This window comes from Rana temporaria, chromosome 4 (assembly GCF_905171775.1).
Source record: "Rana temporaria chromosome 4, aRanTem1.1, whole genome shotgun sequence".
In the NCBI taxonomy this organism is placed as follows: Eukaryota; Metazoa; Chordata; class Amphibia; order Anura; family Ranidae; genus Rana; species Rana temporaria.
The window spans coordinates 322577257-322600525 of NC_053492.1; the positions used below are offsets into that span (position 1 = coordinate 322577257).

Genomic DNA, 23269 nt, shown 5'->3' on the forward strand with positions numbered 1-23269 from the left:
GCCGATAAATACGGTACCTCTTATAGAGGTAATACTCGAGGCGGGTGCCTGCACAGAGACTACCGGAGCGGCCACAGTGGGAGACTCTAGACGAGCCGTGCGACTCAGGATACAAAGAAACACCCGCATGAAGCGCTACACCATAAGGACGGTAAACCACAGTGTTGTCAGTGGTTAAAGAAGTTTCACTAAAACACAATCCGTGCAGCTGTCAACCACTAAGGAGACATGGGCAAAAAGCAAAAGAACAAAAACATACAGCGCACAAGGGTTAAGTGAATGTCACTTTATAGTCTGTAATGTGTGGAAAAACATATATGCATGAAAAATTGAAAAGTTGAAAAAATTGAAAAAATTGAAGTAGCCACTAATAGCACACAGGAAAATAGCACATTAAAATTTTTAATTTTTTTTAAAAAATACTAATAACAATAGTCCGCATAACATAAGCAGCAGTTCACGTGGAGATGGTAGAGTGAAAACACATACACTTCGGGGGAGATGTTAGGAGTGAATCCAAGTAGTGTGCATACACTTGTATGCAGAGGTAATGCAATACCTCAACAAAAGCAGCCGCTTCTACGTCTCAATGCAGGGAGATGGAATCCGTTGGTGGGATGATGACAGCGACACTGGGAGCAGATGTAGAAGTTATATCCATGCAGAGATGGATACTGCCGTTTAAAGACCACTAGCTCAGGGGCTGATGGAAAGGAAACCTTCCTCGCAAACAGAGATCTCCAGCGGCAGGGGAAGTCCTGGAGGGGAGCCACCAAGCCGGTTCAGTGACGCAGCCCCGTCACACGGGAGCGAGGAAAGGGGGATGGTAGCCTGATGGAGTCACACAGAGAGCAGGAGGTGTCCGGACACCTTCGATCCAGCGTCAGGTGACTCAAAGCACCAATCAGTGTGGGCAGAAAACGAGCAGTAGAGATGCTGGCGCTAGTGTCACTGAGAGGATTTCCCGAGTGTCGGCACTACACATCAGCTGCAGTGTGCTTGCTGCAAACATATAGGGGCATCAAATATTGTACTGGTGAGCCGTGACTGACATGTTTCGCGTGCCAGGAGGCTTTATCAAAAGTCTTTTGATAAAGCGTCCTGGCACGCGAAACATGTGCTATTTTCCTGTGTGCTATTAGTGGCTACTTCAATTTTTTAAATTTTTTCAACTTTTCAATTTTTCATGCATATATGTTTTTCCACACATTACAGACTATAAAGTGACATTCACTTAACCCTTGTGCGCTGTATGTTTTTGTTCTCGTGCGACTCAGGAGCATCTGTATCGCCGTGGCAAACTGATCCATGCGGTGATCCAGGTCATCCAATCTGGAAAAAATATTATTAACAAGTGGATTGGCTGCATCTTCTGAATTCATGGACTTCGCCTACTATCAGAAACCATGTATCAGACCGTGACAGAAGTACAGTTAAATCACACTTGTTTAATAATAATAATAACTAGAAAAGATACAATTTCTGGGGAAATTGTGCGGCGTGGTCTTGCCTTCACCAATACTCCTGACTGGAGACGGTGCCCCTGGAGATGTAAATGTGATCCAACCATGTGTCGATCCAGTTCGATCCATTGCCCCATCAAAATCTGCACCATCAAAACTGCACCATCAAAACTGCACCATCCTATTTGCCCCATCAAAAACTGGTTGCTATGGAGGGTTGCTATGGACTGATGGCTATGGACTGATGGCTATGGACGGGTTGCTATGGACGGGTTGCTATGGACTGGTTGCTATGGACTGGTTGCTATGGACTGGTTGCTATGGTCTGGTTGCTATGGACGGTTGCTATGGACTGGTTGCTATGGAGTGGTTGGTATGGATGGTTGCTCTGGATTGGTTGCTATGGACTGGTTGCTATGGACTGGTTGCTATGGACGGTTGCTATGGACTGGTTGCTATGGACCGGTTGCTATGGACCGGTTGCTATGGACTGATGGCTATGGATGGGTTGCTATGGACGGGTTGCTATGGACTGGTTGCTATGGAGGGTTGCTATGGAATGGTTGCTATGGACAGTTGCTATGGAGTGGTTGCTATGGACTGGTTGCTATGGATTGGTTGCTATGGATTGGTTGCTATGGACTGGTTGCTATGGACTGGTTGCTATGGACGGTTGTTCTGGATTGGTTGCTATGGACTGGTTGCTATGGACGGTTGCTATGGAGTGGTTGCTATGGACTGGTTGCTATGTATGGTTGCTATATGCAGAGCATGCAGAAGTTAGGCAGAGCCAAAAAAAACTGAGCCATATCACCTCACAGTGTGTGGGAGGAGCTATAGAAAGCCCTCACAGATGTGTGTATGAAGGATTTTACCTCAGCGTCTCCTAGGAAACCAATGTAAACATATGCAAACACACTCGAGTCTCAAACTGGCGGCCCTCCAGCTGTTGCAAAACTACAAGTCCAATGAGGCATTCCAAGAATGACAGTTACCAGCATGACTCCCACAGGCAGAGGCATGATGGGACTTGTAGTTTTACAACAGCTGGAGGGCCACCAGTTTGAGACCCTTGCAAGCAGAGGAAAGTTCCCTCAGCCTTGTGTGGGAGGAGCCAACTCACCTCACAGCTGTTTGTGAGGTGTTATTAAACTCCTCAGCGTCTGCTAGGAAACCAATTGTTTGGTTTGCAGGCTCTCTGTAAACACAGCAGAAATTGAGGAATTTTTTTTTAATACTTGTCCTTCAAATTAAGGTATTTACCTCACAGAAAACACCTCACAACTACCTCACAACTGTGTGTATGAAGGTATTTACCTCACAGAAAACACCTCACAACTGCCTCACAACTGTGTGGGAGGAGCTATAGAATCCCCTTACAGCTGTGCGTGAGGAGTTTTTATTACCTCAGCGTCTCCTAGGAAACCAATGTAAACATAAGCATGCAGCCTCTAAGCAGAGACTCAGATCCTGTATTTTTCTTAAATACTTGTCCTATTCAAATGGTTGTATTTTAAAAACTATGAATCGTACAGCGAATATCTTTATATTTTACGAATCACAAGACCCAGACCTACATTTTGATGTATAGTATGTCTCTAAAATAATAAAATTGAAGGCACAGTCGCAGTTTACAAATTCCAAAGATGATTTTAGTTTTCTAAACTTTGACCTCCATTGACTTCCGTTGAAATAATGGATGGCGTAGGTTGCAAACAAATTATCATATTGTGAAAACGGTTTGATCAATCACTTAGCCGTGAACACGTGTGGAGGCAGCAGGGATAGCTGAACGTTTTGATATAAGATTTGTGTAGGTCGGCTTGAAAATGAGGGTGTGGTCGCAGTTTGCAAATCATGTAATGATTTTTCATTTTTAGAAATCCCACACTCTACCGCTCCCCATTCATTCCTATGGGAAAATTTTGCCGCAAAAATTACAATTTCTCTTGTCGTCCATGGACGGACACAGCCTCTTCATTCATGACAAAGTGGGTTATGTTCCCTGTTTACAGGAGAGGACTAGGCAGAACATGTTAGATACATATACATGTCATTTTAAAAACAGAGCTGAACAGCCCCGCCCAGGGGGCGGTCCCTCCGGACATAACCCTCCTCCCAGCAGCATGCAGCCTCGTATTTGGTATCCAGAATCCTGCTGTTTTTACAGCGTGGCGTGGATCAAAAGCTCGCCTTAAGCACCATTAAGGGTCAGATTTCAGCCCTGGCTGTGTTCTTTCAGCGGCCTTTGGCGGCCCATTCGCTGGTGGGTACTTTTGTGCAGGGGGTTCGTCATATTCTTCCCCCTTTGAGACCACCTCTTCCCCCATGGGATTTGAATCTGGTGCTCTCGGTTCTTCAGAAATCTCCCTTCGAGGACATCAGAGAGATCCCTCTCTTGACGCTTTCTCAGAAGGTGGCCTTCTTGGTGGCGATTACATCTGTCAGAAGGGTTTCTGAGCTGGCGGCCTTGTCCTGCAAGTCACCATACTTAGTTCTCCATAGGGACAAGGCGGTGTTACGTCCGCGACCTTCCTTTCTTCCGAAGGTGATTTCATCTTTTCACCTTAACGAGGACATTGTACTTCCGTCCTTGTGCCCTAAGCCGGTGCATCCTAGGGAGGTTGCACTTCATTCCTTGGATGTGGTACGCGCCCTGCGGGTGTACCTGTCAGCTACGGCTCCGTTTCGGAGGTCGGACTCACTTTTTGTGTCGGTATCTGGTCCACAAAGGGGCCTGGCGGTCTCGTCAGCCACCATTTCTCGGTGGATCAGACAGATTGTCATACAGGCTTATGCTCTTAGGGGGCGGGCGCCCCCGTTTCCGGTCACGGCACATTCCACCAGGGCAATTGGTGCTTCCTGGGCTTTCCGACATCAGGCGTCTGTCTCACAGGTGTGTAAGGCGGCGACTTGGTCGTCCGTTCACACCTTCTCAAAATTTTACAAGGTTGATGTGAGTGCGTCTTCAGATGCTTCCTTCGGCCGCAAGATTTTACAGGCGGCCGTTTAAAGTTGCATCTCCTCCGTTGAGGAGCTCTGCCTGTTTGGGGTGAAGTTGTGTGTGTTTTTATTGACTGATACTGTTCCCACCCCTCATTTTTTTGACACTGCTTGGGGACGTCCCACTTTGTCATGAATGAAGAGGCTGTGTCCGTCCATGGACGACAAGAGAAAATAGGATTTTTTGTACTCACCGTAAAATCCTTTTCTTTGTCGTCCATGGACGGACACAGCACCCACCCCTCCTTTTTTTGGGTTTGTACTGCTTGTTACGAACTGAGGCTGCATGCTGCTGGGAGGAGGGTTATGTCCGGAGGGACCGCCCCCTGGGCGGGGCTGTTCAGCTCTGTTTTTAAAATGACATGTATATGTATCTAACATGTTCTGCCTAGTCCTCTCCTGTAAACAGGGAACATAACCCACTTTGTCATGAATGAAGAGGCTGTGTCCGTCCATGGACGACAAAGAAAAGGATTTTACGGTGAGTACAAAAAATCCTATTATTTCGCGAACGATTCGGCGAAATTTTCCACACAGTAATAGCCCACCGATCGGGAACAATCCACACGATTCGATATATTACTCGTCTATGTAGTGTAAAAACTGTGGGAGGAGTTAGGGGGGCAAATTTGGCTATAAGAATAATAATAATATATATGTGAGATAACAATAAGTGCTCTTGCTATGCAAGACCACTTAATAATAATAAAAAAGGTAAACAGAGTAAGCGTAGTCAAAACATAGCCAGAGTTCAGTAACCAGAACCGGGTAGTCGGCAAAGTCAAAGTCCAGAAGCCAGCGATAAAGGTAGTAGTACAGCAAGCAGGATCTGTAGCCAGAGGGGACGTCAGTCAAGCAGGTCTTCAACTAGAATGCAGGAGAAAGTCTCTTGCGATGTTAACACAGGCGAAGGCGAAGAGCAAATGAACTGGAAGTCCAAAAGTAGGCAGAGCTGACGAACAAATCATCAACAGGTGGATCACTGTGGAGAGATGGAAGCTGGCAATTAGCTAACAGCTGAGCTGCCCGCACAGAGAAGGAAGGGCTGAGCCCAGCCCTGACACTGTCATTACATATACACACCTTTTTGAAAGGCCCCAGAGGCTGCAACACCTAAGCAAGAGGCGCCACTAATCAAACACTGCCATGAAGACCAAGGAACTCTCCAAACAAGTAAGGGACAATGTTGTTGAGAAGTACAAGTCAGGGTTAGGTTATAAAAAAAATATCCAAATCTTTGATGATCCCTAGGAGCACCATCAAATCTATCATAACCAAATGGAAAGAACATGGCACAACAGCAAACCTGCCAAGAGACGGCCGCACACCAAAACTCATGGACTGGGCAAGGAAGGCATTAATCAGAGAGGCAGCACAGAGACCTAAGGTAACCCTGGAGGAGCTGCAGAGTTCCACAGCAGAGACTGTAGTATCTAGAGATAGGAGGACAATAAGCCGTACGCTCCATAGATTTGGACTTTATGGCAGAGTGGCCAGAAGACATTACTTTTAGTAAAATACAAAATGGTACGTTTTGCGTTTGCGAAAAGGCATGTGGGAGACTCCCAAAATGTATGGAGGAAGGTGCTCTGGTCTGATGAGACTAAAATTGAACTTTTTGGCCATCAAAAAAAATGCTATGCCTGGCGCAAACCCAACAAATCACATCACCCAAAGAACACCACCCCCACAGTCAGTCACGGTGGTGGCAGCATCATGCTGTGGGGATGTTTTTCAGCAGTCATGACTGGGAAACTGGTCAGAGTTGAGGGAAAGATGGATGGTGCTAAATACAGGGATATTATTGAGCAAAACCTGTAACTCTGTGTGTGATTTGAGGCTAGGACAAAGGTTCACCTTCCAGCAGGACAATGACCCCAAACACACTGCTAAAGCAACACTTGAGTGGTTTAAGGGGAAACATGTAAATGTGTTGGAATGGCCTAGTCAAAGCCCAGACCTCAATCCAATAGAAAATCTGTGGTCAGACTTAAAGGTTGCTGTTCACAAGCACAAACCATCTAGCTTGAAGTAGCTGAAGCAGTTTTGCAAGGAGGAATGGGCAAAAATCCCAGTGGTAAGATGTGGCAAGCTCATAGAGACTTATCCAAAGCGACTTGGAGCTTTGATAGCCGCAAAAGGTGACTCTACAAAGTATTGACTTTAAAGTGGATGTAAACCCAAAAAATGTATTTTTTATTTTTGATGTCACAATGTAGAGAATAATATTTCCTATCATCTGTGCCCAGTCTTGCCACACAGAGTTAATCCAGAGCTGAGCAATCCTCTTTTTATTGTTCAGTGGGATAAAACGGACTTTCCTCTAAAAAGCAAAGTCCGTTCCGCCTCCATGCTTTGAGTGACAGGATATTTACATATCTTGTGCACTAGCCTGCAGACCATGCACAGTTTCTGTAAACAGTGTACAAATCACCCCCCTCCCCTCTCCTCCCCTAATATGCCAGAATTGTCTGCTTGTCCTGTGTTTTGATTAAATGTTTACAAAACATGAGGTGAGACAAAGTTCAATGTCATGATGAAATGCTCCAGTGAACAGCCATCAGAATATACATAGACAAGTGATTAGGGGAGATGGTCCGAGCATGAGTGATCTTCTAATTATTGTTATATTGCAGTGTGTGTGTCTGAGGTCACCTGATCACATATGCAAAATTCCTATATTACCAGGATGTGTTGTGTGGGAGAGGGTGTTTTTTTCACTTTTTATACTTACACCCAGGCTGAATGAACTTAGACCCCATTCACACCTAAGCGACAAAACGCCCGACGCGGGACGCTTCTGTCGCTAGAGGGGAGAATTCCCATTGCCGTCTATGGAGATGGTTCACATCTCATAGACGCGCAACGCCTGTCGCCTGAAAAAAAGTCCCGGACCCTTTTTTTCAAGCGACAGGCGCGTTTTCCCATAGACAGCAATGGGAATACTTTAGAAAAAAAAAAAAAAAATGAAACATTTGTAATCGCGGCAAATCTGCCGCTACACGCGTACGCGGCTGTCGCTTAGGTGTGAATGCAGCCTTAGGGCTGGTTCACATTAATGAGCTGTACGAGATCGCAAGTGATTCGCACCGCACTGCTGTTCAGATCACGTGCGATGTCTGTGCGATGCGATTTTAGCCATACAAACTGTATGGCTGAAATTGCATCTCATTTGGACCAAACACGCGCAGGACCCTTTTTTTGGTCCACACCAGAATCGCATAGGTTTTCACACCTATGCGATCCGATTCATGTCCTAACTGTCAGTTCGCAGTGCGATATGCGAGCTGAAATGGGGGTGTCATTACCATTGTATTACACTCCCCAGCATATGGCAGTGTGAACTGTCGTGCGAGTCGGGTGCGATGTGGGAACCCGCAGTGGATTTGCAGGGTTCCCGAATCGCACCAGTGTGAACCAAGCCTTGGTGGGAGCAGTCAGGTGACATTTGTAGGCTGCATACTTTGAGGCTTGGTTCACACTGGTGCGATTCGGGAACCCTGCAAATCCACTGCGGGTTCCCACATCGCACCCGACTCGCACGACAGTTCACACTGCCATATGCTGGGGAGTGTCATACAATGGTAATGACACCCCCATTTCAATTCGCATATCGCACTGCGAACTGACAGAACATGAATCGGATCGCATAGGTGTAATGCGTGTTTGGTCCGAATGTGATGCGATTTCAGCTATACAGTTTGTATGGCTGAAATCGCATCGCACAGACATCACATGTGATCTGAACAGCAGTGCGATGCGAATCACAGGAATGCGTAGGGTACAGAGGTGGGTAGTACGTGCAGGATGGTGTCAGGATAGTGAACAGTGTCAGATAATTTTTATTTTATTTTACAATTTAATATTTTTTGTTCCCAAAAGGTTTTTTGGGACCAATGGATTTTTTTATTTTTATACATTTTTACAATAACATTTTTTTTTCTTTTTACAATTTATTTTTGTACTTGATGGGAGGGTGGGGTTTTATTTTTTAAATATATTTTTTCACAATGCTTTTTTGGAAGGGGTTGGGGGGATGGGGCAGTGGTTGGTGTCAGTGGGGTAGTGAGCGGTGTCAGTGGGGTAGTGGACGGTGTCAGTGGGGTAGTGGACAGTGGGGTAGTGGACGGTGTCAGTGGGGTAGTGGACAGTGGGGTAGTGGACGGTGTCAGTGGGGTAGTGGACAGTGGGGTAGTGGACAGTGTCAGTGGGGTAGTGGACGGTGGGGTAGTGGACGGTGTCAGTGGGGTAGTGGACGGTGGGGTAGTGGACGGTGTCAGTGGGGTAGTGGACGGTGGGGTAGTGGACAGTGGGGTAGTGGACGGTGTCAGTGGGGTAGTGGACGGTGGGGTAGTGGACAGTGGGGTAGTGGACGGTGTCAGTGGGGTAGTGGACGGTGGGGTAGTGGACAGTGGGGTAGTGGACGGTGTCAGTGGGGTAGTGGATAGTGGGGTAGTGGACAGTGGGGTAGTGGACGGTGTCAGTGGGGTAGTGGACAGTGGGGTAGTGGACAGTGGGGTAGTGGACAGTGGGGTAGTGGACGGTGGGGTAGTGGACGGTGTCGGAGGGGTAGTGGACGGTGGGGTAGTGGACGGTGGGGTAGTGGACGGTGGGGTAGTGGACGGTGGGGTAGTGGACAGTGGGGTAGTGGACAGGGGGTTCTGGACCATCTTGGTATGGGGGGGTGGTTGTGGTGTCTGATTTTTTTTTTTTATCAGCCCTGTGGGGGTGTTGGTGACATGTCAGGGGTCTAAACAGAGACCCCTGACATCTCCCATTTGAAACAGAGAAAGGGACAGAGGACATTCATTCCCCAGTCCTTTTCTCTGCACAGAAGATGAATGGACAGAAGACAGCGTCTCCCTTCCATTCATAAACTGAGCAGAGTAACACACAGGTTACTCTGCTCAGTTGTCACAGGACACACATCGCTCTGTAACGAACGCTCTGTGTCCCGTTTCCGCTCTCCACCCTGACAGAGCCCCCTCTCTTGCAGCCTGCGGGAGAGGCGAGAGAAGCTGGCGATGGCTGCGGGGGATGGAGCTGGACACACGGAGCAGGACGAGGGGGGGGGGCGGAGGGTGAAGACACGGCGGGGGGGTTGGACAAACAGAGCAGGAAGGGGGGGGGAGATTGAAGACACGGCGGGGGGGGCGGACAAACGGAGCAGGACGAGGGGGGGGGGTTGGGAGAGTGAAGACGCGGGGGGGCGGACAAACGGAGCAGGACGAGGAGGGGTGGGTGTGTGCACACATGGAGGGGGACGACATCGGGGGTGGAGAACAGAAGACACTCGGGATGATCGCTGCGACGGGGACAGCTGTGAGCACCGATCCCCCTGCATGACTTATTAGATGAAAGCTGCGGGAGGGAGGAGGAGAAGCAGATGATAAAAAGCCATGCATCGGTGCTCACAGCTGTCCCGTCGCAGCGATCATCCCCGACTGTCAAGGGACATCAACGTGTGCTGACAGGGGGCCGTGAGCGCGCTCTACTATACCCAGAACGCGCTCTTCATGTCTTATGCGCGCTCTGGCCAAGGGGAGTGTAGAGGTGGGCAGGAGTCTGCTGACATCATGACTCCACCCACCGAGCGCCAAACAACAGACCTGCCCACCAAATCTGGACTTTGCGGGGGTTTAAACAGCAAAATGGGGGACATTTGACAGGTAAGGATACATGCAGGAGGCATGTACATCCTTATAGATCAGCACCATGGCAGTAGTTTAGAATTGTTGAGAGTGGGTTTACATCCTCTTTAAGGCGGTGAATAGTTATGCACTATGGCCCAGATTCACATACATTGGCGCATATTTATGCCGGCGTAGCGTATCTAATATATGCTACGCCAACATCGCGCAGAGAGGCAAGCACCGAATTCTCAAAGCACTTGCCTCCCAAACTGCGCTGGGTTCCCTTGGCGTAAGCCGTCGTAGGTGGAAGTGGGCGTGAGCCATGCTAATGAAGTGTGACCCCATGCAAATGATGGGCTGAGTGCCATACAAGTACTTAAAACGAACGGCGCATGCGCCGTCCCGTGGACGTATCCCAGTGCGCATGCTCAGAATCACGTGGGAACTACTCCCTAAGATACGACGGATCACTGCCTACGACGTGAACATAACCTATGCCGAGCCCTATTCACGTACTACGTAAACAACGTAAAATACAGTGGCTGTGTTCCCTGGTCCATACCTATGCATGGGTTGCGCCTCCTATATGGGGAATAACTTTACGCCGGACGTACGACTTACGCAAACCGTGTATATTATGCGGCCTGCGCAAGTACGTTCGTGAATCGGCGTATCTCCCTCATTTGCATATGTGCATAGCAAATCAATAGGAGCGGCAAATGCGCCCAGCGTAAATATGCGCCCACGATATGACGGCGTAGGCAAGTTACGTCGGTCGTAGGAAGCCTATTTTTAGGCGTATCTCAGATTGTGGGCACAGCTCATAGATATGACGGTGCATAGTAACACTTGCGCGGCGTATCTCGAGATACGTCGGCGTAAGTGCTTTGTGAATCCGCCTAAAGACCAGAGGTGTTTTTACAATTTGGCACTGCGCTGCTTTAACTGGTAATTGTGCGGTCATACAATGTTGTACCCAAACAAAATTTGCGTCCTTATTTTCCCACAAATAGAGCTTTCTTTTGATGGTATTTGATTGCCTCTGCGATTTTTAATTTTTGCGATATAAACTTTTTGTTATAAGAAAAATCGAACAAACTCAATTTTAGTCATAGGCCCCGTACACACGGTCGAACATGTCAAGCTAAGCAAGCTAAGAAACTTGTCCGCTGGAAACATGTCCGTCGGACATGTCCGATGGTTAGTACACCTAACTAACCATCAGCATCCCGAAATCCCGCGCATGCGTGGAAGCATTGCACTTCCGTGTTTGAGAACGTCAGTGTCTTCTACGTCACCGCGTTCTCTGTCCGCGGGGATTTTGGTCTGATGGTGTAATATTACTAACGCTTATAAAGCTAATGGTTTTCAGAATGGTCATTTTAACTACTTAAAGACCTTAGGTGTTTTTCAGATTTGGTGTTTGCAAGACTAAAACAGTTTTTTCTGCTAGAAAATTACTTAAAACCCCCAAACATTATATATTTTTTTTTTCGAACACCCTAGAGAATAAAATAGTGGTTATTGCAATACTTTTTGTCACACCGTATTTGCGCAGCGGTCTTACAAGCGCACTTTTTTGGGGAAAAATTAACTTTTTTGAATGAAAAAATAAGACAACAATAAATTTGGCCCAATTTTTTTATATATTGTGAAAGATAATGTTACGTCGAGTAAAATGATACCCAACATGTCATGCTTAAAAATTGCGCCCGCTCGTGGCACGGCGTCAAACTTTTACCCTTAAAAATCTCGATAGGCGACGTTTAAAAAATTCTATAGGTTGCATTTTTTGAGCTACAGAGTAGCTCTAGGGCTAGAATTATTGCTCTCGCTCTAACGATCGCGGCAATACCTCACTTGTGTGATTTGAACACCGTTTTCATATGCGGGCGCTACTCGCGTATGCGTTCGCTTCTGCACGCGAGCTCGTCGGGACGGGGCGCTTTAAAAAATTTTTTTGTTTGTTTTCTTATTTATTTTTATTTATTTTATTACTTTTTACACTGAAATAAAAAAAATTTGATCACTTTTATTCCTATTATAAGGAATGTAAACATCCCTTGTAATAGAAAAAAGCATGACAGGTCCTCTTAAATATGAGATCTGGGGTCAAAAAGACCTCAGATCTCATATTTAGACTTCAATGCAAGAAAAAAAAAAAAATTGAAACTGTCATTTTTTCAAATGACAAAAAAAAAAAAATGTCTCTTTAAGACGCTGGGCGGGACTGACGTTTTGACGTCACTTCCGCCCAGCAAAGCTATGAGGACGGGTGGGGGCCATCTTGCCCTCACTCAAGTCCTCACCGCTCAGGCTGCAGCATCCGATCTCCTCCGCCGCTACCGACGGCTCCGGTAAGCGGCGGAGGGCGTGGAAGAGCGGCGGGAGGGGGGGCCCCTCTCCCGCCACCGATAACGGCGAATCCGCCGCGGAGACCGCCGTTATCGTTTACACGGCCGCCCGCTGAAAAGATGGATATCTCAGTTGTGGCAGCAGCTGCTGCCGTTACTGAGATATCCATCTTTAAAAAGAGGACGTACATTTACAATACGCGGGTCGGCAAGTGGTTAAGTAATCATTTGGTCATACCCAGATGTTTCCATTTTTTCAAAACCCCTTTGGGGGCACAGCCAGGGGTGTATTTAGGTTTTGTGCTGCCCTAGGCCTGACTAAACTCATGCACCCTCTAATTTAAATATGACCCACCCCTTCCTGTGAAGGCCACACCCATTGCGGTTTAAGACCCACCCTGAAATGTTCAAGTGGGGACACTAGTTCTGATGGCCTGGGGGGGGGGGGGGCAATGGATTCCCTTAATTTGCATAGATTTCCTCTCACTTCCTGTTTGGCTATGGGACAGGAAGTGAAGGGAAATCTCTGCAATGGGGCAAAAATGGTAAAAAAAATTGAAGCGCCCCCCCCCCCCCCCCCCCCACAGTTGCAGAATGCCAACTGCCCACATACTGGAAGCAGTGCGGCCGATTTATGGGGGCGCTAAACTAATTTGCCTAACAGTGTAGTGCAAGCCGGCGGGGACACTGTCTGTGCTGCCCCCCTGCAAAGTGCTGGCCTAGGCCAGGATACAGCATTGGGCACAGCCTCTGGCAGTTTGACCTGTAAAATACAGTGTTACCCGCTTGCTTACTGATTGTGAAAGATAAACTAACTTTCGTTTTTTGTTACAGGTGTTTCAGTCCTGCACCTTATTCCGTCACCCTTTCCAGCTGTTTGGCACACATTTGAAGATAATGAAGAAAACCTAGATTCTTCAACTATTGACAATATCAATAAAATTCTTCAGGTGTTTATTCTAGAATATCTTAATATATGATTGTACTGTTTAAATTATTTAGTTTAGATATTCAGTTCTGAATACTTACTTTAATGTATTACAAATGTTTTATTGTAAAAAGTAAGACCAAGCAAACACAGTAGTTAAGACAGCAACTGTGCTAAAATTAAAACGTTCACTCAATTTACCATAATCTGAGTTGTGTTATCCCCTGCAAATGATGCACACACAGCTGCATAGACCGTATTTAAATGTTCATTTCTCTTCCATTCATTGAAGGACACAGCCCAGCAAGGAATCTTGACCATAGCGGGTATCGTGTCACCTCCCACACTAGGCACAAAAAACAAGAGGAGCATCCCTTGCTGGTGGCCAAATCCCCCATCGGCTACAGTTAGCTCAGGTTTTTGCCTAGTATTTAGCAATAAGTACCTAAGCTGGGAATGATAGTTCATCTTCTTGCAGGGTTAATTTTTTTCTTTGAGACCTTCATTTAACAGCCATGGAATGCTATATAGGGTTGGCTGCAACAGACTGCAGCAGGGTAGCCCATGACTTTTCTTATGGGGGACACTAATGACCAACTGATCCTTGGTCATTTCATTACAGTGGGAGACAGTCTGTCCTGGGAGAGGTACCCATTCTTTGCCTGCAGAATCTTATATTTACGTCCCACCCTTTTCCCTCTCTACCTGGGCGAGTAGTGTCCGTTCAGATACCAATTTCAATTCACACTCTCCCATAGTGTTTGTGCTTCTTTGGGCTCTTCGGCCGCACCTCAGGATGCCTCCACTCCAGGGTAACTTTTTTTTGCATTGATACATGTCCCCTGGGACAGGACCCAGGTCCCCAAACACTTTCTAGGACAATAACTTGCATATTAGCCTTTAAAATTAGCACTTTAGATTTCAAACGTTCGAGTCCTATAGACTTTAATAGGGTTCTAAAGTTCACACGAACATTTGATGTGTTCGCAAGTTCTGGTGCAAACCAAACAGGGGGGTGTTCGGCTCATCCCTACTGTTAATACAGTTAAAAGGTTGATGTTGCTGTATCCTCTGATGCGTGTTTTGGCCTCAAGGATTGACAGGCAGCAATTTATTTTTTTCCTTTTTTCTTTGGGTATCTTTTTTTTTGTTTCTTGTTTTCCCATCCCTTAATAATCAATGCTTTGGGAAGTCCCTTTATTCAGGATTCCTTCTCGAGTTGTATAAAATTCCTTTCATTGCATTCATTGAAGCACCCACCCATATGGTTTTGTTAGACTGCTTTGTTAGGCAGGCCGGTTCAGCAGGAACCTTCCGATATTCAAACCCTGTATGGGCCGGCTGAATGTACCAAGTTCATCAATTTATTAACTTGGGAACAACCAGCATGCCGGGTTTTACCTGTGATTATCGCTAGCGGCTATAGCAGCTAGCAACAATCACTGTCTTCTCACGGCAGGGATGGCTTTTCCCACCCTCTCCCATCTCCCCTTAAATAGACTGTAAGAAGAAAATTAACAATTTTATGAAGTTTTTAAATCTATGTAATTCCTAAACATTATTTGTAGATTTAGCATTAGATAGTATCACCTTTATATTAACTTGATCATAAATTCTGGTAACTGATTATAAGGTATTTTGAACCATCTTTAACTTCTGAATATGAAAAACTAAAAAGGTTGGGACTTTACATGAGGCGCCGGGCATTAGCCGAGCACCTCCATCCCCGGCAACTTGAACAGAAAGAGACAAGGGTGGGACTTTGAATGAAACATGCATCCTAGGAGAAAACACGGAACAATAGAATATGGCAGATATCTAGTCCGATAGAACCAAAAACATTACATGAGAGCATTGCATGACAACAATTGACAATCAGTTTTTAATCGCATAAAAAATATAACAATAATGGCATAACACACCTAGTATATTAGTCAAAATTCGAATAGTACATAGTACTATAACAATTAATGGTATTAGGGTATAATAACATCTTTGGTTCATATATAAAAACAGTAAAAGAGAGGGAGGCCAATTCATTGAAACTTGTCTCTATGGTAAAAAATATATAAAACTTACATAAGCTGGCACAGTCCACTTAGTATAGGGACTGGTTGGTAGTAATGGTATTATATATATATGCAAAAAGGGCATCTAATTGGCTCACAGTAAGCATATTTGGTACATTTAGTAAAGATTATTGAACAAAACCAGTTCCCTTAAAATAAATCTCCATAGTAGTTATGACTGGGATTGTTGGTAAATTCCAATCGATGTATGATGTAGTGGGTGATGCAGTAGCAGTATGTATGTGAGGAAGCATCTTATTGGCTCTACGCGTTTCGTGGCTACTGCCACTCTTCAGGAGCAGATATGAAGTAGGAGTCTAAAAAATCAAAGCAATAACATTTAGAGTATATAGGTAAACTGAATCTGTGTGTGGGGAAGGAGGGAGAGATAAAGTAATAGCAATTCCTAAAGTAACTTACAGGTATGCCTGTGGCTATGGGTATAGGCGTAGAAGGTGGGGGGCCCAGTCGGAGGTTTTGTTCAATAATCTTTACTAAATGTACCAAATATGCTTACCGTATTTATCGGCGTATACCGTGCACTTTTTTGCCCTGAAAATCAGGGCAAAATCGTGGGTGCGCGATATACGCCGATACCCGCTATCCCGTGCCAAGTTTGAATACTGCGCCGGCATATACCGAGCGCAGTACACTCGTGTATAGTCGGGCAGTCTCGGCTCCTCTCGCGCTGACGTCCTGGACGTACAGGACGTGAGCGCGAGTGTAGCCGAGACTGCGCGACTATACACGAGTGTACTGCGCTCGGTATATGCCGGCGCAGTATTCAAACTCGGCGCGGGAAACGAGCGGGGAGGACGCCGGACCCGACGAAGAGGACACCCGAAGCCGCAGACGGACGCTGGACCCGACGAGGCCGCCGATGGACGCCGTGCAAGACACCAAACTGTAAGTACAAAAATCATTTTTTCACAGGAATTTCGGGGCAACTTTAGGGGTGCGCGCTATACGCGGGAGCGCGCTATACCCCAATAAATACGGTACTGTGAGCCAATTAGATGCCCTTTTTGCATATATATGGTAATACCATTACTACCAACCAGTCCCTATACTAAGTGGACTGTGCCAGCTTATGTAAGTTTTATATTTTTTACCATGGAGACATGTTTCAATGAATTTGCCTCCCTCTCTTTTACTGTTTTTATATATATGAACCAAAGATGTTATTATACCCCAATACCATTAATTGTTATAGAACTATGTACTATTCAATTTTTTTATTAATATACTAGGTGTGTTATGTCATTATTGTTTTTGTTATATTTTTTATGGGATTAAAAACTGATTGTCAATTGTTGTCATGCAATGCTCTTATGTAATGTTTTTGGTTCTATCAGACTAGATATCTGCCATATTCTATTGTTCCGTGTTTTCTCCTGGAATGCATGTTTTATTCAAAGTCCCACCCTTGTCTCTTTCTGTTCATCTTTAACTTCTGCCAAACTAGTACGTTTCTATTGGTTTTCTATTGTCTAGTGGCTTTAGTTGTTATACTACAAGATTTCTCAGTATATTAAGGCAAGGTTTTGACATGGATTACAAAATGTTCAAACTATGGTTGTGTTATGTAAACCATATTTGAACCCAAGCTAAGGCAGGCACAATTCTCTTGTATGTCTATTTGGTGTTTCACTGATAGTTAAAGCGAACCTTTCTGCTGAAAAGCAAGATCTGTTATTTAGGTAACCCTACTCCCCCTTGTGGAAAAGCATCAGTGAAAAAAAAATGTAGCGGAAATTTTTTACCTTTCCCTGGCTTCCTAGGATCTTAAGCAGGGGTGACATCATCCATCTCTAATGCCTCGTTTCCACTGAGCGGATCGGTTAGGTACGGTACGCTATTTTGGGTGTTTCCATTATGAAAGTGTGCCATAAAACCAAACCGTACCGCACCATTCTGGGTCCTGCTTCAGATGTGGGGCCATAGAAAATGGAACGGTTCGCTTAGAGCGGAGCTACAATACATTCCACTGATTGGACACGCTAGGCATTTTTTTCTAAACCCTGTATGGCCCCTGACGGTCTGACTTGCAGTGGAAACGCTCACCAGAACAGACCGGACCATTCTAACCGTTCCAAACTGTACGGACCCTAAACGTTCCGCTCAGTGGAAACGAGGCATTAGTGAGATCTGAGGAATGTAGAGTATTCTAAATCTCCACCTGCTCCCTACCCATTATATGCAGTCTGTCCCTACAGTAGAGCCAGTAACCGACTGAAAATTCAGCCCAGTTCTCCAGGAACCCAAAACCCTGTACACACCTTCACCCCCAAAAAAGTACACAAACTATGAGGAGTAACAATGATAATCTGGCTACATGGCACTGTCAGGCAGGGCAGCAGTCTCAAACCCTTGTTGTACCCCTGACAATGCTTGCCAGCCTAGGCATAAAGAGACTTGCGTATTTCCTGGTTTAGCAATACATCTTTCAATGTCGACTTTCAGTTAGTAGCAGTTAGTCACATTTAGCTGAGAAGATGTTTACTACTTATCCAGGTAGCTTTCTTAGTTCTAATGCCAGGAATATATTTCATCAGATAGTCACACATGTAACTCAGTCAGGCCTCGTACACACGACAGAGATTCTCGGCAGAATTCACAGAGAAACTCGGTCAAAACCCGGATTCTGCCGAGAATCTCTGTCGTCTGTACAGTTTTGGCTCGATGGAGCCGCCGAGGAACTCGACGAGAAAATAGAGAACATGTTCTCTATTTTCTCGTTGTCCTCGTTCTTCTATGGGAGAAGCCGGCCCGCCGAGCTCCTCGGCGGCTTCATCCCAAAACTCGACGAGGAACTCGACGTGCCAAGCACGTCGAGTTCCTCTGTCGTGTGTACGGGGCCTCACTCTAATCCAGTCCCCATGCAGATCTTTGTTGTCTAAAAACATGATGGGCAGTGTTTAAAGTTTGTGAAAATACCCTGTTCAAATGACATAATCCAATTACCGTGTCACATCACTATGTAATCAGAACAGGTTGGTTGCTCAAGCTTTTGCAACATCATATTTCTGGATAATTAAACTTTTGACTAGACACATTCCATTTGGCTTGGGTTGAGGTTACTAAGTTAATTGAGTTTCTATAAATTTTAGGTTATGTTCCTAACATGCATTAGAACTGAGAAAGCTACTTGGATGTGTAGCAAAATGTTTTAAATATGTCAGCTGATTTTGACTAAATACTATTAGCTATATACCTTGGATAAATGAGAACCTCCAGGTATGTTCACCTTTTCACCTCCAGACAGCTTATTGGCTATGAGTCAGCATTACAGCATTTATCCAGTCAGAAGTGAGATGGTCCAATAAGCTGATCCAGGAAGTACTAAAGTCACCTTTTTGGCTGTACATTGTAGGTTACAAAAAAGATAGGGACTGTAGGCTTGTTAAGTTGAATCTGTTTGTAAGTCGGAACAGGTACATTTTTTAAGTGTAGCTCCAGCCCAAAAATCTATTTTTAGGCTTTTTGGATAGCATAGGGAAGGGTCATCACCCCTGTAACATTTGTTTTGCTGTCTGTGCCCCTGTACAGAAGATTTCACCTTACTTTCTGTCCCAATGAGAATTGGATTTTGAAAGTTTTGGGTTAGTAGGGAAGCAAGGATTGGTGATAAAGCATTAGTGGAGACACCTTTTTCCCATATTAACTCTTACAGGAGTACATTTCCCTTCCTAGGGGTAGATTTCCTCTCATATCCTGTTGTCTCGCCCTGTTTGTAAGTAGGGGGCCGCCTGTATTGGTGAGTAAATCACAAAGGTGACTGAACAAAATTACAAATCTTTTGGCAGGTAAAACAGTAAACGAATAAATAAGTATAACAAATTGTATTTCAGCTCTGTCCCTGGAGCCATAGGTTGTGGCTAACTTATTTTAATATCTTATAACCAAAAACAAATTAAGTATGGTATTTTGGCCAGCCAGCAGGCACTCCTAGTCTGTTCCTTATATGTGTTTAATATAATATGTGTTCCAAAATCTGCCTCATATATGGTCATACTTGGTTTACACATGATAAATTAGCAAGCAGATCTGATATAGAATAAAATGCCCACTTGTCTTATAGAATCCCTTCTACCTATTAAATATTTATGTATTTTACATACTGTATAACCCTGTATGTAATATGGTATATGACATTTTAGTGTTTTGTAATTAAACTATAAAATCAAAATAAAATGTTCTTTGTATTTACATTTCAGAGTACTGTAGTTCCTACTTTATCACTTTACTTGTAACTGCGCTGCCCCTAAATCCCACAATTAATGGCCACATTTTAGCTACCTAATATCGGTGTAATAGTCCACATGGCTCCCGGTAAAGTGTGATTCATTGGAGTTGTGTGTGGACTATTGCACTGATATGCACAGACATAGAGTATATTGCGCTTAAATGAGAACTTTGGTTTTTGCATTGGACATTTTATTTGTGGGATATTTCTGTATTGATACAAATGATTTAATTGTAAACTTCTTTAGTTAGGTACAATTTTGACAAACTGTGGGATTAAAACTAGCACTGTATTTTGTTGGAGGTATCCTTTCCTCTTCCATTTACACCTTGTCATCTTGGCTACTAGGGGGGAAACATATAACAGCTATTGCTTAAGAGTGTAGGCATGCAAAGCTGCTAGAAGTTTGGGCATAGACATGCATGACTTCTAGAATGTGGAGTGATGTGTAGACAGATGTGCATGATAACCACAATCCACAAATTGGATTTAAAGCCTTGTATTGTTCTTCTTTCTAAATTATCTTAAATGGTTGCAAACTTCTGACATGAAATATGAACAAAGCATATCCCTCTATAGTGTTTACTTGTCTCAATCCAGAGCACTAAGTGATATTTCTGTCTGCTGCTTTGTCTATTTGCTATCTGCATAATTCACGTCTGACAAGTTTTCCTGACACCAAGTGAAAAAAGTGATAGGAGAGGGATCTCCAATTGATTGACAGTCTCAACTCTGTCCCTGTGTGCTGTGTGAAGAAGGGGGGGGGGGTCCCTTTCATCCAATCAGCTATTAGAGCGCGCCTCACTGAGCTCTAACCTCAGCTCTCCACCCCTTTTTTTAATGCTCAGACAAGCTTTATAAATTCTGGATTTTGAATGGATATACTGAAGAGAAGCCTGTAGATAAACAGGTACGTTGTATGTAGGAGGATCTGTTTAATCTCTGGTATATCACCAGTCATGTTACTCAGTTTACAGCCACTTTAAAGTTAATGTAAACTCAAACTGGATGATGTTTAGTTTGTTCGGTGCTCTTGTGTATTATAAACCATTACATTGTCCCTTTTTAAAAAACAAATACTTGTTTTCATCTATTTTTCATTGTCTGTTGCATCATAGTGCTGCTGATCTGCTGCAGTCTATTTGCAGCTACTTTTCATGGCCATTTTTAGTCTCCCACAGAAGTCTGTAACCCATTTTTAGAAAGTGTCTGATCCAGGACACCAATGGCAGGACCACCAGGTTATTATTTTAATAAAAGCGTCAGATTTAAAGGAACATTTTGTGGGAAAAATATAGCAAACACCAAAAAATATAGCAAAAAATAATTGCTTCACAAGCCATATTGTAATTTTTTTAAAAATGTCAAAATGTAACCACTTCAATACCGGCCACCTTTACTACCTTCCTACCCAGGCCAATTTTCAGCTTTCAGTGCTGTCACACTTTGAATGACAATTGTGCGGTCATGCAATGCTGTACCCAATCAAATAGAGCTTTATTTTGGTGGTATTTAATCATCACTGAGTTTTGTATTTGTTGATAAACAAATGAAAAAAGACCAAACATTTTGAAAAAAAAAAGTGCCCAGTCACAACAATGAATGTGCCCAGCTGTCATTTTGCTATAGGCTGGATGGGAAGATGTTAAAATCACATATTTATTTCCACATTGTATTTCAATTATTTATAGCCTACTCACATTAATCTGAATGATCTTGACGTTTGTATATGTACTTTGTGAAGATTTACTTCCTTGACATGTTTTCACTAAGCCATGTGTATAGACATTGCTGCATCACACATTTCACAGCCTACCATCTGAACTACAAAGGTGCTGAGAGGAGGAGTTCCAGGAGTCGGAGTCAGGAATCACTGTTTGCAAGGTACCATGAGATATGTAGTCTTTAGAAACTGTAAATAAACAACAGAGGGGAAGCTGCAAGTTGTGGAAAGAGATGGCCAGCTGACAGACGGCACATAAAAGGAAATTTTTCAGGTACGCTTATATTGAATTGTCAAAAATAACTATTGTATTTCCATTACAATGCTGATGTTAAAAATAAAAGTTTATGCTGTGGCCATATATCTCCTTAATCCTCTTCCCGCTGAGCGTACGCAGATATGCCGCCTCGGCTGTCAGGGGTTATACCGGGATAATGCCCGCAGCTGCAGGCATCATCCCGGTACCATTTTTTAGAGCGAGCGATCGGCTTTCCAGGGATAACAACTGATACAGCTAAAAGCTGCTTGGTTGTTGTCCCAGACGAGCGGCTTCGTTCCAGTCTCCTGAATGTAAACACGGAAGCGACGTCACAACGTCACTTCCGGTTTACTTGGCTGCCAATGGCGCCGGATTTTAAAAAATATACAGTATTCAGAATCACCATTTCTTTATCGTACATCACGGGACACAGAGCAGCATAGCCATTACATATGGGTTATATAGTGTACCTTCAGGTGATGGACACTGGCACTCTCCGACAGGAAGTTCCCTCCCTATATAACCCCCACCCATAGTGGGAGTACCTCAGTTTTTTCGCCAGTGTCTTAGGTGTTGGTGCACGTTGAAGGTTGTGCCTGCAGTTTGTCCTTGGGACCAGGGCCAGCCGACCGGATCCGTCCAAGGTGCTTCATAGCCAAAGTGGACGGTACCCGGGCCCCAATTCGTGGATGGGGTTTTGCCTATAATGCCTCTCCTTGGAGGGCTGGACTCTGGGTTCCAGGACTGGGTTTTTTAACCTATGAATACCTGCTGCCAGTAGTGCTGTATAGGTCCAGGTGTGTGGTGTTCCTGACTTGGACCCCGGTCCCTGAAGGTCTATGACCATACCCACGGTGAAGGGGGAAGATTGGGCCTCTTGCATGAGCAATACCCTGCGGCGTGGAAAGGTAAGCGGGGGGCCTACGGAACTTGGTTTGTCAGTGGGCTCCCCACAGGGGACTCTGGGGAAAAGCCTTTTTTATGCCTCTGTGCATGGGCTAAAAGAGAAACCACAAAGTCTGCATGACTGGATGGCTCAAACACCCAGGTATACTGTTCCTCTGGCTGGGCTAATAGACTGCTGCTGCTGCTACAAGGTGTTTTGCTCCATGAAATGTAAAAGGGAGCATGTCAGGTTTAAATTACTTACTTCCTGATGTCTGTGTATCTCCAGCAGCTCCCGGGCTCCTCTCCCCACATGGATTCTGCTTCCTGCTTCCTGAAAGCGGCGTCGGGAGCGCGCGCGCGCGCGCGCGTGCGCGCGCACTGTTATAGGCGCCGACGCTGCGTGGAGGGGCGGGGGACGCCCAGGGAGTTCCCTCCCCTCTGTACATCAGAGGGAAAAACTCTATTTAGCCTGTCAGTTTGCTGAAGGCTGTGAAGGGACACGGAGCAGCGATGCTGAGCTGAGCAGGATAGGTTTGCCTATGTTATGCTGACACAGTGACACCTAGTGGCCGTTTTTTTGTACACACCTTGCTAAAGAGCTGTTTAAGCTCATATTTTCTCTAAAAAGCCGGTGTACTAAGTAGCAGTCAGAGTACTTAGTATTTGGTACTCTCTTAGCCCAGCATTAAGGGAAGCAATATTA

At 44.9% G+C, this 23269-nt stretch overlaps 1 protein-coding gene across 1 annotated transcript in view; it reads left to right on the forward strand.

Moving 5' to 3' along the window:
- QPCT (glutaminyl-peptide cyclotransferase) overlaps positions 1 to 13587 on the forward strand; it is a 176206-nt gene extending 162619 nt beyond the window's left edge. The window contains exon 7 of the mRNA XM_040350695.1: positions 13288 to 13587. Within this exon, the coding sequence (XP_040206629.1) occupies positions 13288 to 13433 (146 nt within the window). The 3' untranslated portion in view covers positions 13434 to 13587. The remainder of the gene's footprint in view (positions 1 to 13287) is intronic.
- The last annotated feature ends 9682 nt before the right edge of the window (positions 13588 to 23269 follow it).